The sequence below is a fragment of the Nyctereutes procyonoides genome, unplaced genomic scaffold, assembly GCF_905146905.1.
Source record: "Nyctereutes procyonoides isolate TBG_1078 unplaced genomic scaffold, NYPRO_anot_genome, whole genome shotgun sequence".
NCBI classification, from domain to species: Eukaryota; Metazoa; Chordata; class Mammalia; order Carnivora; family Canidae; genus Nyctereutes; species Nyctereutes procyonoides.
This window is the reverse complement of record NW_026575030.1, coordinates 42,280,374-42,296,528: the sequence shown is the minus strand read 5'-3', so window position 1 is coordinate 42,296,528 and position 16,155 is coordinate 42,280,374. Positions and strand designations below refer to the sequence as shown.

At 37.5% G+C, this 16,155-nt stretch overlaps 1 protein-coding gene across 23 annotated transcripts in view; it reads right to left on the bottom strand.

Moving 5' to 3' along the window:
• Positions 1-16,155, bottom strand: part of ABI3BP (ABI family member 3 binding protein) — a 234,624-nt gene that overhangs the window by 77,144 nt on the left and 141,325 nt on the right. For 16 of the 23 annotated variants that reach the window (XM_055316193.1, XM_055316194.1, XM_055316195.1 and 13 more), the window contains 13 exons: positions 15,218-15,298; positions 14,754-14,801; positions 13,622-13,684; positions 13,431-13,505; positions 12,657-12,704; positions 11,102-11,161; positions 10,201-10,290; positions 7,928-8,005; positions 6,375-6,434; positions 5,486-5,569; positions 4,183-4,242; positions 1,555-1,605; positions 698-781 (listed from right to left, as the gene is read on the bottom strand). The exons of 1 other annotated variant lie outside the window; for it this stretch is intronic. In XM_055316193.1, coding sequence (XP_055172168.1) covers positions 698-781; positions 1,555-1,605; positions 4,183-4,242; positions 5,486-5,569; positions 6,375-6,434; positions 7,928-8,005; positions 10,201-10,290; positions 11,102-11,161; positions 12,657-12,704; positions 13,431-13,505; positions 13,622-13,684; positions 14,754-14,801; positions 15,218-15,298 — 882 coding nt within the window. The remainder of the gene's footprint in view (positions 1-697; positions 782-1,554; positions 1,606-4,182; positions 4,243-5,485; positions 5,570-6,374; positions 6,435-7,927; positions 8,006-10,200; positions 10,291-11,101; positions 11,162-12,656; positions 12,705-13,430; positions 13,506-13,621; positions 13,685-14,753; positions 14,802-15,217; positions 15,299-16,155) is intronic. 6 more of the 23 variants (XM_055316210.1, XM_055316215.1, XM_055316216.1 and 3 more) reach the window with 3 other exon arrangements.

Here is a 16,155-nt window from a genome sequence, read left to right as displayed (position 1 = left end):
CACATCTAAACAAATCTACTTGTGTATCAATCCGTCTATAATAACAAAGAAAAAAAATTAACCTCCTAACTGAAGGAAAGAGAAGATGATTATTCTTTGAAGATTTGGCAAATTATAGTCATGGTCTTAGGCTCAGCCTTTGAACTATCGTAATTGTCTTAGTCAACATGAAATTCTCCTAGGTTTTAGCTAATGGGTCCTCATATGGAAAACTCTGCACTGGAAAATATTCTTATTCACTTACCTAACTACAGTTGGAAAAGGAATTATCTTTTAAAAAAATCTGATCAATCTATACCCAATTCTACTGTTTTAGAAAGTCTCCCACAGCTGGCATATCACCCACAATTGCCAATATTGGCCCAGAAATACGCAAGGGACTTATAATTTTTTGTTTACTTGAACTGGATATATTGGCTCTGCTAAAGAAGCTTTACCATTAAAATTTGGATGGAAGTTGGTAGCAAGAAAAATACCAAATGCATATCAAAGAAGACTTTCACATAGAAAGAGTAAGATATTTTAGCACCAAATATATCACACTAAGCCACATTCTCCAACACCTGGGTGAACAGACACTACTGACCATGCCTCATGACCTCACACTTAGAAGCCACTAATTGTTTGGCACCGTTTTGTGTCCCCACCAGGATAGACTACTTGGGTTCACTCTTAAAGCAAGGAATCACATGTTTACCAGATTTTGTCTGAGGTACTTGAGGGCTTGGTGTGGTTTTAGGTCTGGGACGTGGACGACGGGGTCTTTGTGATGTTTTAGTAGCTGAAGAAAGAAAAACTTTGTGTTACCTTACTTTGTGTGGATTCTGAGGGGAGGTTTTTTTTTTTTTTTAAGAGCTATTAGATTTCAAGAGTTATAGGAAATTTTCTGTAATTTAATATTTTTGAAGACTTAATACCAATGTGTCTTATTTTTATCATTGGTGATACTTTGGGGGCAAACTCATGTATATGGTTGAACTGTTCATTCAAGGCATGAAGATTAGAACTGGGTAATTAAACACTCGAAGAACTTCCTCATTGGGGAAGAAATGAGAAGGAGGGTTCAACTCTGGTGCAAGGGGAGGGGAGGTCACACTAAAGAAAAGGCTTATAATTTAAAATTTAGGTTATTTCCTATTTTTCAAGTTAGTAATAGAGCATGTCATTATTTAAAGCACCAACAAAGAAACATACCATGCAAATAGCTTTTTAAAACCTTGGGAACTTAGACGTGCAAAGGAGCATAAGAATGGCTATTATTGCTGATCAGCCTAGATAAGAAACACATCCCATTTTTTTTAAACTTAGTTTTAACACAGAACACTGTTCAATGAAGCATGAGATAAGACAATGTCAAACATCAAACGGCAGCAATGTTTTGAATTAAGCTAATGTGCTCTCATAAAAACAACGAGAAGCTTCAGATGAAGTGACTGAAAGGCAACAGAGGAGGATGGTGGCTGTCCCATGAAGGAAGAAAGGCTGGGAGGTGGAGACCGGATGGAATGTACAATGAGCAGCAAAAGCATGTGGCGAATTGCATAGCATCATTACCTAATGTTGTCCCAGATGTCTCAGTAACAGGTTCAAGGTCTGTAACAGGAACTGAAGTAATAAAATAAGCAAAAGAGGTTTTTAAAAAATGTATAAGGAACTACGGTATTCACTTCAAAATGTATTTAGCCAGTGTAACATTGCATCTAGAATTACTACTTTATCTCTAGATGACATGAACTGTGGAGTGAACTGTGTCTCCCCCAAATTCCTATGTTGAAGCATCAACTCCCAAATGTGACTGTATCTGGACATAGGGGCTTTGAAGAGGCAATTCAGGTTAAGTGGGGTTGTAAGGGTAGGTCCCTAATCCAATATGACTGATGACATAAGAATAGGGTGACACACAAAGGATGGTCACACACAGAGGAAAGGCCATGGGAGGACACAGAAAGACGAGGCCATCAACAAGCCAAGGAGAAAGGCCTCAGGAGACGTTAAAACTGCTGATACCTTCATCTTCAATTTCCAGCCTCCAGAGCTGTGAGAAATAGATTTCTATTGTTTAAGACACCCAGTCTATCTTGTTATGGCAGCCTTACAAGCTAATATGAAGGGAAATCAATTGTTTGTCCAGACTTGGCTAAACTGTAGTTAAGGACTTGTTCATCTCTGAGACAGTCATTACCTGTGCTCTGTTTAGTACCACAAGGGGGAAACAGTTGCACTGGTTAGTCCTTGATTATTTGAATCCAACACGGTAGACTCTAGGACGTTTTTAGGCTTTTACTTAAATACATTTCTATCTTGAAAAACACATAAAAGTCTAACTTGCACTTTATTGGGTGCTGAATGAAGAAGACATCTACTATGTTTATCAACTTACGATTGCAGAAAAAGTCCCTAAATATCCACGCAGTCATTACACAAATGACCAGAAAGGGCTATGATTACCTTGCTGAGAACTCAACTTTGGAAAGATCTTGTGACTTGTATTTAAAGAAAGGTACTCAAGAGGACTGGGTAATGGGCACTCATTCAGTCTATGGCATCTAGTAAAGCACCCATCCACTTGTAGTACCGGGAAAGCCTCAAGCAGGGTGGAAAGAGATTTCTGATGCTCATGAGAACAACATCAGACTCCTGAGTGGGACATTCAAGCCCTCCTTCAACTTCTTGTGGTATTATTCAAATACAGAATCACCCACGATATGTTTTGACTGACACTTCAAAGAAGCAGAACCTCTGCCCTCTGGTTGTCTCCATACATATCCTTTTTTTTTTTTTTGTCTTTGTTTACTCCCACCTGTCCACTCATGCAAATTCTGATGTGATGTCAAGATCCAAATTCCTTCCCTGATTTACTGAGGCTCAAAATGATGCTTTACTTCTTTAAGACCTTATATGATGAGTATCCAAGAAATATCTTCAATTTGCAAAAACACCCTGCCTTATTTTCCTTCTCTATGCTTTTTATGCAGGAAAAGGCTTTGTGTATAGCTAGCCTGAAGACTAAGTAAAACATGTTTCCTACTACCCTGCTTTAGAGGAAAAATTATGTACCTTCCAAACATGGACTTCTCACCAACTCTGAAGGGGAAAGGACTCTTCATGATTCCTTCACTAGAGGGGATGTGGATTTACACTTTCAACCAGTCACAGGCTCTCAGGCTCCTGAAACCAAGGACTGAGGTTTCATCTGGTGTAGTCCCAAATTCATCTGGACTTGGAGTGGTTTTAAGTTTGGTTTGTAACTGACATGTTCATTGGGATGTTCATGGAAGTGAAAAAAGATGACCTTTTGTCACTTTAAAGTTTATGGTTCTGCAAATTATGAAGTCCAAAAAATTCTTTGTTTTCTACAGCTTGACAGATTTTTCTAGAATTTAGTAAAATATGGTTCTAGTGTGAAAAAATTTGGCCCTACTATGCTACTGTATCTTCTCCTCGTATTGATACTTTGGGGGCAAAACTGACACAAAAATCAAGTTATTAATTCTGAGGGTCAAGATTGGTATTTTTGATCACATTTTTAAAAAGATTTTATTTTTTAAAGTAATCCCTACAGCCAGCATGGGGCTCAAACCTGCAATCCCAAGATCCAGTCCCATGCTCCACCAACTGCACCAGGCAGACACCCCTTTATCATATTCTCTTAGAGTCCCTGACTGCATTAAAAAGGTTAAGAGTCATTTATAAACTATGGTGGAGAGTAAGAGGTAGTCAGATTCACCCTAAGGATGGGGCTTACTTTTTAAACTTATTATCCTTGACCACATTATCTGTTAGACAATTTGCTAAAAACATATTACTCAAAAGTTAACAAAAGACAGGCAGATAAAAAAGGTACATGTACAAAGGAACAAAGGATGAATTAAGAAACTTCCCTGTCACAGCTCAGTTAGAGAGATCTGGATCAGGTGCTCACATGAATATATGAAATTTGTCTTAACGGAGAACTCAGATTAAGCCAAAAACAGAAGGTGGCATGAAAAAATTTTAAAGTCAGTTACAGGGTAGGAAGGGATCCCAAACTAGATTCAGGCATGACTCTCTCAAGAACAAAAGGTAATTTGTTTTATGCACATTCAACTCAAAAGATAAAGAATATAAGTGAATGGCAATGAGTGGAATGGGTTTGACAATGAGCAGGAAAAGCTCTTGCTGAAAGTCAGAAAGTGGCATTACCAAATGTAGTCCCTGGAGCCTCTTTCATGGGAGTGACTGGTTCAAGAACTATAGCAGGAACTGACCAAAAATAATAAAAAACAAAAATGAAATGTTAAACATTTATACAATCTCAGAACTGCAAAATAATTGTGCCTAAGTAATAATGCATCTAGAGCACAAAGCAAAAACTATTAGCTTTCTGAACTGAGGGATATGCAGTCAGTCTCTCACTCAGGTACCAACATATCACTTAGTTGGGGTTGTCTTTGTAGTAGACAATTGTCCCCGTGAAGTGCCCCTGAAGAGTCTCACTCTTTCACAATCCTAGTGTGAATAATGTACCAAAATAGACCCTACCAATCTTGCTGAAAACTCATCTTTGGAAAGAGATAGTGAACGCTGCCTAATAGGATTAGGCTGGTAGGAGTAGGCTCCTAAGAGAGCAGGATAAGGGACAGGCACTGAATCTGAGCTATAGAGGTAGCTTTCTGCCCAACGCCCAGGGAAAGTGTGACCATATACAGATACTGATGATTCTTACATGAAATTCAAACTCCTAAGTCGAATATTCAAAATACCTTTTCACCTGGTCCTTTGGGCCCATTTAGTTTCAGCTGCCTCAATGAAATGTTCTAATTGACACATAGAAGACTGACAGCCCCAAATGCTCCGAGAAGCCTCTGCCTCCCCTCACTGGTCCTCCACCCACATCCTTCCCTTCTGCTTCTCCATCCTCCTTCGCCCCAGTCATCCAAATCTACAGTGATTTCAACACTCGATCCTTCCTAACTATTCTGGCCCACTCTGTTTCTTTAAACCAAGGGGGGGGTCAAATCTCACCCATGGCTTATTTGTATGCAGCCTATGAGAGCTAAAATGATTTTTTCCCATTTTTAAGTGGTTGTACAATTAAAAAGGAAAATAAGAAAAAAACGCAACAGAGACTTCATGGCTCACAAAGCTCCAAATATTTACTATCTAGCCCTTTATAGAAAATATTTGCCAAGTCCTACCCTAGATATTTATCATGACTTAACTTTGTAGTTAACAAGAAATAATTTCCTATTTCCCCAAACATACATTCTGTAGCTATTTCATTCCACCACACATGGCCAATATTTAAAGGGTGAATAGAATTGAATGAGAAATCAAATAAACAGTAAATTCCAACTCACAAGTTTAAGAAATTCAGCGACCATCTAAACCCCTCCAACCATGTTCTCCTGCTCACTCTGGAGTAGAAGCAGCTGCTACCCCTGACCTGCTCCTTCACTTTTTCTGGCCCCCACAGGATGGGCTTAACCAGGATCTACACATTTACCCAGTTCAGTCTGAAGTGCTTCAGGACTCCCTGTGGTTTTAGGTTTGGGATGTGGATGAAGAGTTTGTTGAGGCACCTTGGGAACTAAAGGAAGAAAACCTCAGGTTAGCAGAGTGTTTTTAGTGCCAGGAGCTGTTGATAGGATTACATTTGTTCTAATTTTTTGAGCTATAGAAAATGTTTCCTTTGAGCTTAAAGTATTTGTCTCCATTTCAATAACTCCCTCTTTATATCATTTACACTGCTCTGAAAAACAAAGGTCACACAGAAATATGAGTTTATATATTGAGGATATTCTCATGAGGATCTCTAAATGAAAAAAGTCCCAAAACTTTACTGAGTTATGATGGTGGTGGTGGTGAAGGTATAAGGTGAATTTGAACTAATAATGATGCCACTTATAATTTAAGTTTCTTAGCACTGAACACATTTTCTATTTACTGAAAGAAGACATCATTACCTTAAATGGCAAAACAAAACCATGCACACAATAAAAATGTAGGAATCTAGAGCTGCACAGGAATCACGTCGTACTATAACAGTTATGACAATACTCTGCTTAGATCAAGGATAGACACCCTCACCCCAACCCTCATAGGTTTGAAACTCAGGAACCAAAAATGTGATTAATAGGTTACATGGAGGTGAGATGCCATCAATTCTAGTGCATTACATTGCAAATGCATATACCAGACTAAGTTCGTACTTTGCTCTTTCTAAAACAAGTAAGTGGTTTTAATAGTCTTTAATATGTGAAGAAGCAGCTGAATGACAACAGACAAGGACACACAAGTCTTGTGAAGCAGAAGCAGCTGTGAGTATGAAGGTGATGAAATGGGTTTCAAATGAGCAGGAAAAGCAGATGCTGATGGACGTAATGGGTCATTACCTAGTGTGGTCACTGGAGCCTCGGTTCTAAGAATAACTGGTTTAAAGACTGTGGTAGGAACTGATCAAAACCAATAAGAGAAACCAAAGAGATTTTTGTGAACACACGAAATGTCAGAAAATTCATCTTACCGATAAAAATAATGTTTCTAAGCCTTTTAAGGGGGAAAGAGCAGGAAAAAGGTGGATTACACATTCCAAGATTTAATAACAAGAGGCAGGAACTAGGGGTGTGGGAGGAAGCAGGGGTGGGGGTACTGGATCACCTTGGGGCCTGTTTACCACACACACTGTAGAGAGCCAAAAGGAAGCTGATACTGCACTAAGAGATTAGGTTATTAGTGAAAAGGGTGGTGATATTATATTAAACTAGGTATCCTCAGGGCTTTTTAAAAAAAGATTTTATTTATTTGATTGAGGGAGGGCAAGCACAAGTGGGGGGGGGAAGGGCAGAGGGAGGAGAAGTGGGCTCCCCATGGAGCAGGGAGCCTAACTCAGGGCTCATTCCCAGCACCCGACACTTACCTGACTGAGCCACCCAGGCACCCTGGTATCCTCAGTTTTAAGAACAGAAAAAGCATGGTCCTGTGCAGAGGAATCACTGAAGCCCAGTGGGTCCAATTTAAACCGTAAGTAGGCACTTCAGCCCCCTTAAATCCATCTTACGGGCCCAATTGACCGGAGAGCATCAAGTCATCCTCTGTCTAGGAGGCCAGCTTCAGACACTCTCTGCTTGTCAGTCTTTGATCCCTTACCCATATATTCATCCAAACTCTGTACTGGTTTCTTCCTAACATCCTGAGCCTTTTCCTGCTCCAGATATTAACCAGGCTCCTAGCACATAGCATTGTACCATTTGGGAAATTACATATATAGACACACACACACACACACACACACACACGCACACGCACTCTTGTATAAACATTGCTGCCTTGTGTGATTTTCTCTGTTTATGCTGGAATGGCTTTTGTTTACAACTATAGCACACATTAAGAAATAAAACATGCTTCCTACTGCTAGTATGGTTACGGGGTTTATGTGGGGATAATAAAAGTAGTAGATTTGAATTGATTATCCTCTTTACTAAGCAAGCTGGAATGGAATCTGGGTAGCCTGGGTGGCTCAGTCAGTTGAGCACCCAACTCTGAGTTTTGGCTCAGGTCATTATATCTCAGGGTCATGAGGTCAAGCCCAGGACTGGCTCAGCACTCTGCGAGGAGTCTGCTTGAGATTCTTTTCCGCTGCCTCTCCCTCTCTCATTTGAGCATGCACTGTCTCCCTGTCTCTCTCTCGCTCTCTCTCTCAAAAAAAAAGTAGTATATATTTTTTTAAAAAGACAAGAATGGAATCAAATAGCATGAAAAGTAATTAAGATAATCATTGATGGAAATTCCCACACAGAAGCACAAGATAATTATCTCAAGTTCTGCTCATTAACCAGCAGTTTTTACGCTTAAAAGATCTATAGGGCAAGTGCCAATCATGCGCATAGAATTTAAGGTAACTGGGGTAGACTGCTTGAATTCCTTAAACCAGAAACCACATATTTACCCAGTTTGGTCTGAGGTACTTCTGGATGGGGTGTGGTTTTAGCTTTGGGGCGTAGACGACGAGGTTTCTTTGTTGTAGCTGAAGGAAGAAAATTTAGGATTAATACTGTGTTGATGGCTCCATGAACTCTGAATAAAATGAAAAGCTAAGCTTTCTAAAATTTGTCAGAGTTTCTTTGAAGGGAGAAAACTTTGTTACTTTGGTTTAATATTTTCTCCCTTAGTATATCAATAGGTTTCCTTTTATAATTGAGAGTTCGCCAGAGGTTAAAAATTACAATACAATTATGTTTAAGAAATGAAGAGGAGGAACCATCATTTCTTTGAAAGTGTCCATAATCCAGAACTGATTACAAATTGCTCCTAAAATATGATGATGTGAGAGAAGTTCATATCCTATTCACTTGTAAATATAATTCAAAACAAGTAGGCTTCAGAAAATTTTCCATCTGCTAACTTACTAGAACAGGCATACAGAATTTGATGGAATATCCATTAAGTGAAAGAAAGATAGAACCTGAGATACAAAAAGAAAGTAAGAAAATTCATTGTATCCTAATCGATACTGTATCAGTGGTCTATAGAGGGCCTAAGTGGAGAATCACATTCAGACCTTAGCTCTAACAAACAGTAGTATTGTTCAAACAGACTCAGACTGACATGACGCAATCTGAAGCTGGGATGTGGGGCAGAGAGTGTTGTTCAATTAAAGCCATACACATCTCTGTTAGAAAGAAAGTCTTTTATGTTGTAAGATGAATAATGTAATAGGATGATGCTAGATTATGACATCATCTAAATAGCACCACAGATAACTCTGACAATGAATAAGAAAAAGCACTTGCTAAAGGACATAAAGGATCGTTACCTAAAGATGTCCCAGAAGTAATAGGTTCAGAATCTGTGGCAAGATCAAAAGTGATTGAAAAAAAGAAAAAAGAAAAAAAAAAGTGATTGAAAAAAAAAAAGTTAAACCCATGAGAAAAGTCATCAAACTCTCCTGAAAAAATGAACTTCACTAGTGTGGCATTGGTTCTACAACCAAAAAGCAAACATTTTTAAAATTTTGAGGTCAGGGTACAAAGATATTTGTTCTTACGAAATGGTTATATTCTTAGTATCTCCACATAGCTCCAAGTTTTGCTTTTTATATTATCTGATAACACAAAAGCAACAAGAAAACCCTGCTTAGAGAGATCTTTAGGCATCTTTCTAGTAATATTAGGATTAAAAATGATGAGAAAAGAATGTAAAAGTATTATTTATTGGAAAACAAGGCCCTAGATCATGATAGATGAAATAGTGGATATATTTAAGTAGATATATAATGACGAGCCAAAATAGATGATGTCTTTTTTGTTGTTGTTGTTAAGAGCTCACTTTGGAAGAAGACCAAGACTTCTGTCCAAACAGAATCATAGAAAAGAACAAGATACAGAGGGTCATTCAGTCTGCAAAACTTGTCAGTGCATCTCTCTGTTATCAGGACAGAAAAGGCCTGGCCCCAGGAGGATAGGAGAGTATGGTATAGCCAAGTGACTTAAATCCAATCACTGAAATCAGGCATTCAAGGTCCTCTTCATGGACCATCTAAAAGTAGCATCACTGACCACAATTTCTGAGCATCAGCTAAATGAGCATTGTCTTTCCCCTTTCTCTCAATCAGGATGCTCTTCTAATTCCTATCCTTCTGCTGTTCCCCACACGTATGGTACCTCTCCGCCACAGTCCATGCTAGTCCCGCCTATCTCTGCAACCTATCTACATGCTGTATAAACTTTGAGGTCCATATTATACTTAACAGCTCATGAATTTTTTACTTTTCTAAGAATTAACTGTGTGCCTGACAGTTGGTAAAACTTAATAAATATGTTGCTTCTGTCTGTATTCCTTTTTATCTATTTATAAGAAACTTGCTTCCTCAACCAAGTGAAGTCATTTGTTATTTCTCAACTATTTTTCACAGATGCTAGTGTAGCGCTAAATAAAATGTGTGGCTAATTGAACTAAATACGCTAGTCGGATATTTAACTAGGTAAGTTTTTGATAAACCAGAAAGAGGAAAACACAATTTTCAGAGAAATAAGCAAAATACAAAAGTACAAGAAGATACCAAGCAGCATAAGGAAGTTACAGTTATTTACTAGAGCTCTTGTTACCTTGGCCTTCACACTGAAGGCCTTACCGAATTGTGAGCTATTTGGTGGCAAGTTAAACCGCCACGCAAAAATCACATCCAAGGGGTTCCACGGGTACCAGGAACCACATATTTACCTAGTTTGCTCTCAGATGCAGTTGGGCTCGGTGTGGTTTTATGTTTGGGACGTGGACGACGTGTTCTTGGTCGTTGTGATGTTTTGGGAGCTGAAGGAAGGAAACTGGTTAATGTGTTATAATTCCAGAAACTCAAGAAAGGATGATACATGGCTCGAGGGTTTCTAAAATTTTGCTAAGGTTTTCTAAGTCTTAATAAATTTGTCTCTTTGGTTTTATAATTTTGTCATCTATATTTAAGAAGATTTGGTGGTTGGAGGGGGGTGCTGTCCACTGACAGTTCGAGAAAGAATATATAAAATTATTCTAATAATCTAAAAATCTCAATATTATTGATGTGAGATTTTCAAAAGGGATCCTGACCCCAGAAACGCAGCATGTCTATATAGGGGAGAACCCAGGCCCCAGGGTTACCTGCTTTTAGGAGATTGTACTTAGAAATTATTTGGTTTACACATACATCTCATTAAACATTAGAAAAAGCACATTTCGTTTCTTAAAATCATTGGTAGACAATAAAAATGCCCTATCTTAATACAACCTTCTGTCAATGTCCACAGAAGTAAAATTGATGTGTATGAAGCAGCCGCTCCTAATTGTATTTGAAATTCAGCTTTGCTACAGAACACTGAGCAGAATCACAGGCTCTGTAAAGCACTAATAGAGCTGGATAATACGCAAGATATATGCTCTATCCAGGTGCATACAAGCTTAACCAAGCAACTAATCAAGTAACTTATTTTAAACATCTTCAATATTCAAAATGAAGACTATAGTTGAGTGACAAGGGAGGGCGATGAGAAAACCTTAGAAAAAGAAAACCCCTTGACCAAGATACTAACAGAATAGACTAGACAATGGGCAGAAAATGCACTTGCTTAAAGACATAAAAAGTCATTACCCAATGTTGTTGTGGGAGCCTCAGTTCTCAGAGTTACAGGTTCAAGGTCTGTGGCAGGAACTGACCAAAAGCAATAAACAATGGAGATTTAAGAAATATAGAAAAAGAAGGAAAATTATCTTTAAAACAAATCTTGTTTACCCTGTAATGTCTAAAAAGCATTTCTGAATGCTGTAAAAGTAGTATTTGGTCTCTAATTGACTATACTCTGGTATCCATTTATCTCACAAAATAGATATACCTTTGTATTTTGCATTCTTATGAGGCCAATGAAAAGCTTTTCTCTGTATTTCATTATCTGATACCAGCTACATTGGAAACTTGGTTCCAAAAACATCTCAGTTGCCTAATCTGTATTTTAATTTAATCTGAAAAACTGCAAAAGCTTCTGTCAGTATTTGGAAGGCTTTCACCACCATTGCTATTTGTTTTGAGGAATTGTGGTGGTGAGAATTTTTTAAAATGTTCTCAATTTGTCTGTTTATTGGACATGTGTGACAGTCATGCAAAAGATAAACGTGTGCCTCTTCTCCATAATAAATGGGGTACTCTTTCATACTCTTCTCTTAATTCATTTATCTCAAATGAATAATTAGGAGATAATTATTCAAGTGGGCAATAGATAATTAAGAGAAAGGTCTGAAGAATAATAATTCAACTTTTGTCTATATAAACAGGATTCCTGTAATTCTATAATATTCTGAAATGATTGAATTATACATATCTATGAAATTGTGATTTGTAACTCCTTGAATTTAAATTAGCATCTCCATTTGTCATTACGTTCAGAAGACTAAATGTAACATTAAACATCTCATCATGAAAACACTGTGAGCTTTTGTTTGAAGATTGCCTTTCACTAAGATAACACAGCAGAGTTGGTTTAAGCCACATCGGACATCTTCTGAATTAATGGAAAACATGGCCTACAGAAGAGATGAGGAAAGCGAACACAATAGGATGAAACAATATCCAAAACTGATTGCCTTCAAACAAAAAAGGGAATCCCTGTTTTGCTTGGAAATCAGCGTCGCAAGATGAATTTTTCAACAGAAACATGCACGTGCATTTGAATAGTACAAAATTCAAGAGGAAAGGACTTTTGCAAGAAAGGGACAATTAGGTATTACCTCAAGCCCCAACCAGATTTTTAACTGCTCCTCTCCCATAACCATAAATTATACACACATAATAGCAGAAATCTCAAAGACTTCCTGGATTGCAGATGGTTGTGCTCATAGTCCCTGTGACTTTCCTCAACATCAAGTGCTCCAAGCAATCTGAATGCCTTTGAAGGTGATCAAAGGAAGAATGACATTCAGGGGTTATAAACTGAGCAGCACTCATAATCTCATAATCAGTCTCATAAACTGAGCAGCAGAAGTAAAAATGCCTTTTGATATTGAAAATTTCCCTGTTGAAAATAATAAGCAATTTCTGGAAATGAATGAAAAGATGATGAATGACTGTTTTTTACATAAGAGAACACAACCCAGGACAGAGATGAGAGAGGTGAGCTCAGAGAAACATTGACCAAGAAGGAAGAGATCATTACCTACAGTTGTGGAGGGAGCTTCTGTCTCAAATGTAACAGGCTCAAAGACTGCATCATAAAAAAAATCAGATATAAGTAACAAAAGTAAAGAAGTTTAAACTTTTAAGTGGTTATTGATGCTTAAATTCATAAGATATAGGATCTGGTTTATTCTAAGTTGATATAAATTGTCTTCTTCATAAGTTCTTCATAATATCTTCTTCATAATATCTCATATGAGAGATATTTTCTTACTAAACTAGAATTTTGTACTCATTGGAATCTTAGGAGAAAATGTCAATTGCAAAACAGTTGAAATTTTAGAACTCTTATATAAATACCTTTCTTCATAGGAAATCACTTAGGTAATAGTTACTGTTTAAAATGCCATTAAAGTATTTTAGAGGAAGCCAATTTCTGATTATGTGCCTAAAAAGCATGAACACAGTGTCAGCCTTCCCAGTCTTATCTAGTGGTGAATGCTGAAATCACTTTCAGGTATGTTCCAAATACAGAAAAATCAGACTTCTACTCATTACACATCCAAACTCAATACACAAAGCCTAACAATGTTAACAAAATGGAATCTATCAGACCATCAGATATAAACCTCACTAACTTCCTACACATTGGTTTGTTCATTTCACAATTGGTGTTTTTACTTTGTAAAGATAACGAACAAAATCATGGTATTTGTGTTTCTATGCTTTATACAGTATGACAAATCATAAACATTTTCAACAGCATTTCCAAAGGAAAAACTTCTTAAACTAAAGCATTGGCAATTATGTTTACCGGGTTTAGTTGGTGGCATATCTGGTTGTGCTGGGGTTTGGGGTGTAGGAAGTAATTGCTTTGGTGGTTTTGAGTCTGAAGAAGAAAAGGTGCTATAGTTAGGGTCATAGCAGAGCTGTGAATGTCAAGAGTAATGTTACTTACACTCTATTTTCCTAGTTATAGATCAAGGCAGTGAAAGTAGTGATTACCAGGCTGGATTTGAGGTGCATCTGGTCTATGTGTGGTTTTAGGTCTTTTGGATGGTTTTGATGCTAAAGAGAAAGGTATTAGAAATTAGCATAATGATCATGGCTGTAACTGTCATAATAAAGACACATATGCTTGAGTAAAGATACTATAAAAGTTCACTGAATATACAACAAAATTAATTCCTGGGGTATGAGAAGGATGGGAAATGTGTCCATTTCTCCTGATTTTTCCAAAGTGAAAAGTCTTCAGGAAATGCTCAAAATGTGCCTTTGAGCAAAGTAATGAGAACTATAATAAAATTTCTTTCTATATAAGTAAATTCAAAGATGACAAGTACAATACTTCTATTTATTAGTTGTTAGGTTTTTCAACATAAAAATAGTAAAGTAGAAATTTGAAACTTGCTTAGGAGACCTGGAAAATAATCCATAAACACTTTAAATTACACAGAGGTTACATGGCTATAGATTTCTGGAATTTTCCAAAGTAAAGCAAATTTACTGTGAATGCTGAGAAATTATAATGAAATAGTAATAGTCAAATAACATTAGTACCCAAAACAATAAAACAAGTTTGGCACTTCTATTGTTCTCAAGTTATAAAGACCACGCTATTTTAACATTGAACTCTAGAACAAGAACAGTGTTTATGACTCTAGTTATCAAAATATACTCAAAAACATTCTTCAAAGAAACAGAAAGCTGAAGAAGCCATTATCATGCAGCTTTTTAAGAGGGAAAAGATCTTACAAGTTGAATGAGTAAAGCAATGAAATGATAATCACGGCACTGGAATAAAATTTTGCCATTTGCCAAGTCCAGGATGAGCACAGAAGTCCCTGGTCTGAGAAAGAGCAGAAGGTTTTCTCAACAGAAGGACATGGAAGGACAAAGGGTTTGTGGAGAACCAGGAAGTTCCGTCCAAGACCACAGAACTTCCTTAAAGAAGCACACAGGAAGGATTCTTCTAGAAGTCTCCTATCTTCAGGCTCTTCAGACCCAGATAGGAAACACGAGAAAAAGTATGGAATAAAATTGTGATGATGTGATGGAACTGCAGTCATGCCTGGGTGGAGAGTAGGAAAAGCAAAAGTGGCATTCCGTGAAAGCAACTGGAGGAGAGTGGAATTACCGACTGTGGGCATCAAGAGCTCCGGTTGTACCGTAGTGGGTTCCAGAACTATGGAAGCAAAAAAGCAAGAACACTAATTATATCAAGAAGCAGCATCTTGAGGAAGGAGACAGTACTCTTCATTCCTCAACCCTATTTTGTGAATGTGATTTTCCCTTCCACTTTTCCCATTTATCCCTCTTCCTCTCCCACACCCCAGCTGCCATAAATATGCATCCTATGTGAGACTTTTAGGGTGCCCGACTTTAATAATCCAGTCCGGGTTGGGGCAGCCTACTGCTGTGTGCCTAATAGATACAAATGAAAAATAACAATGTATTATCAACATAGGATTGATGAGTAAATATAAAAGTCAACTATATGGGTTCTTAAAGCCCAACTATTTAGGTAGTAGGTAGCTACTGTATCAGAAGCCTCCATATTCCATTTTCTATGTTAACTGGAACCCTCAACGTCACATTTACCAGGTTTGGACTTGGGCACATCTGGACTAGGTGTGGTTTTAGGACGGGGACGACGACCTGGTCGTTTGGTCTTTGGTGGAGCTGAAGAAAGAAAATTAGCTCATTAATACAAGAGCACTAGCTCTACAAACTGACAGTCAGTACATATATCATAGAAGCACATGTAAGTCCTCTGGCTTATTGTGGGCATATATCCTTCTGTTTTGCTACTTTCTTTCAATCATTTACTCAGTTAAATGAGGTCTTGAATAATATATATACATATATGTTAAAGACCTCCCTATTCTTTCCTTTGTAGAGCTGAGAGAAGGCAGTCTCCTGGAAGTTTTGAAGGTGTATGTTTAACAGGAACATGAAGAAAGGCACCTTTAAGGAGCCACTAGGGACACAAATTAAAATTTATTTGGCTTAACATTGAAAAGGAGTTTTCCATTTAGCATTAAAGAGTTCACAAGTCAGCAGCATGTATAAAAAGGCCTTGAGTTCAGATATTACTTCAGGCAAGGCAACTTTTAAAAAATGAGATACAGTTTATAAAACTAAAGAATTCGAATTTTTTTTCTCTGCAAGTAAGAACAAAGAACACACACACACTGATGGATATCAATGGATGAATCCATTAATGTGAGCCTGTTCCTCAAAATACTAGCAGTTAGGAAAAGAGGGAACAAAGGTCACTCACTCACTAACTGCATTACCTAATATTGCTGAAAGTTTGGTTTCCAGAGTTCCAGGTCCTTAGAGGGCATGAAAACCATCAAGAAGGAATCAAAAATCAAAGGAAAAATGATAAAATCTATTCTCGTATGAAAAAATCCTTAATTTCTAATTACAAAGTTGTGAGATTATATATAAATGGTGAGACTTTTTATCCACGTAAGACAGCCCTTTCTTAAATAGATTCACATGCTTTTAGACAAAATGAACAAAATGCAGTC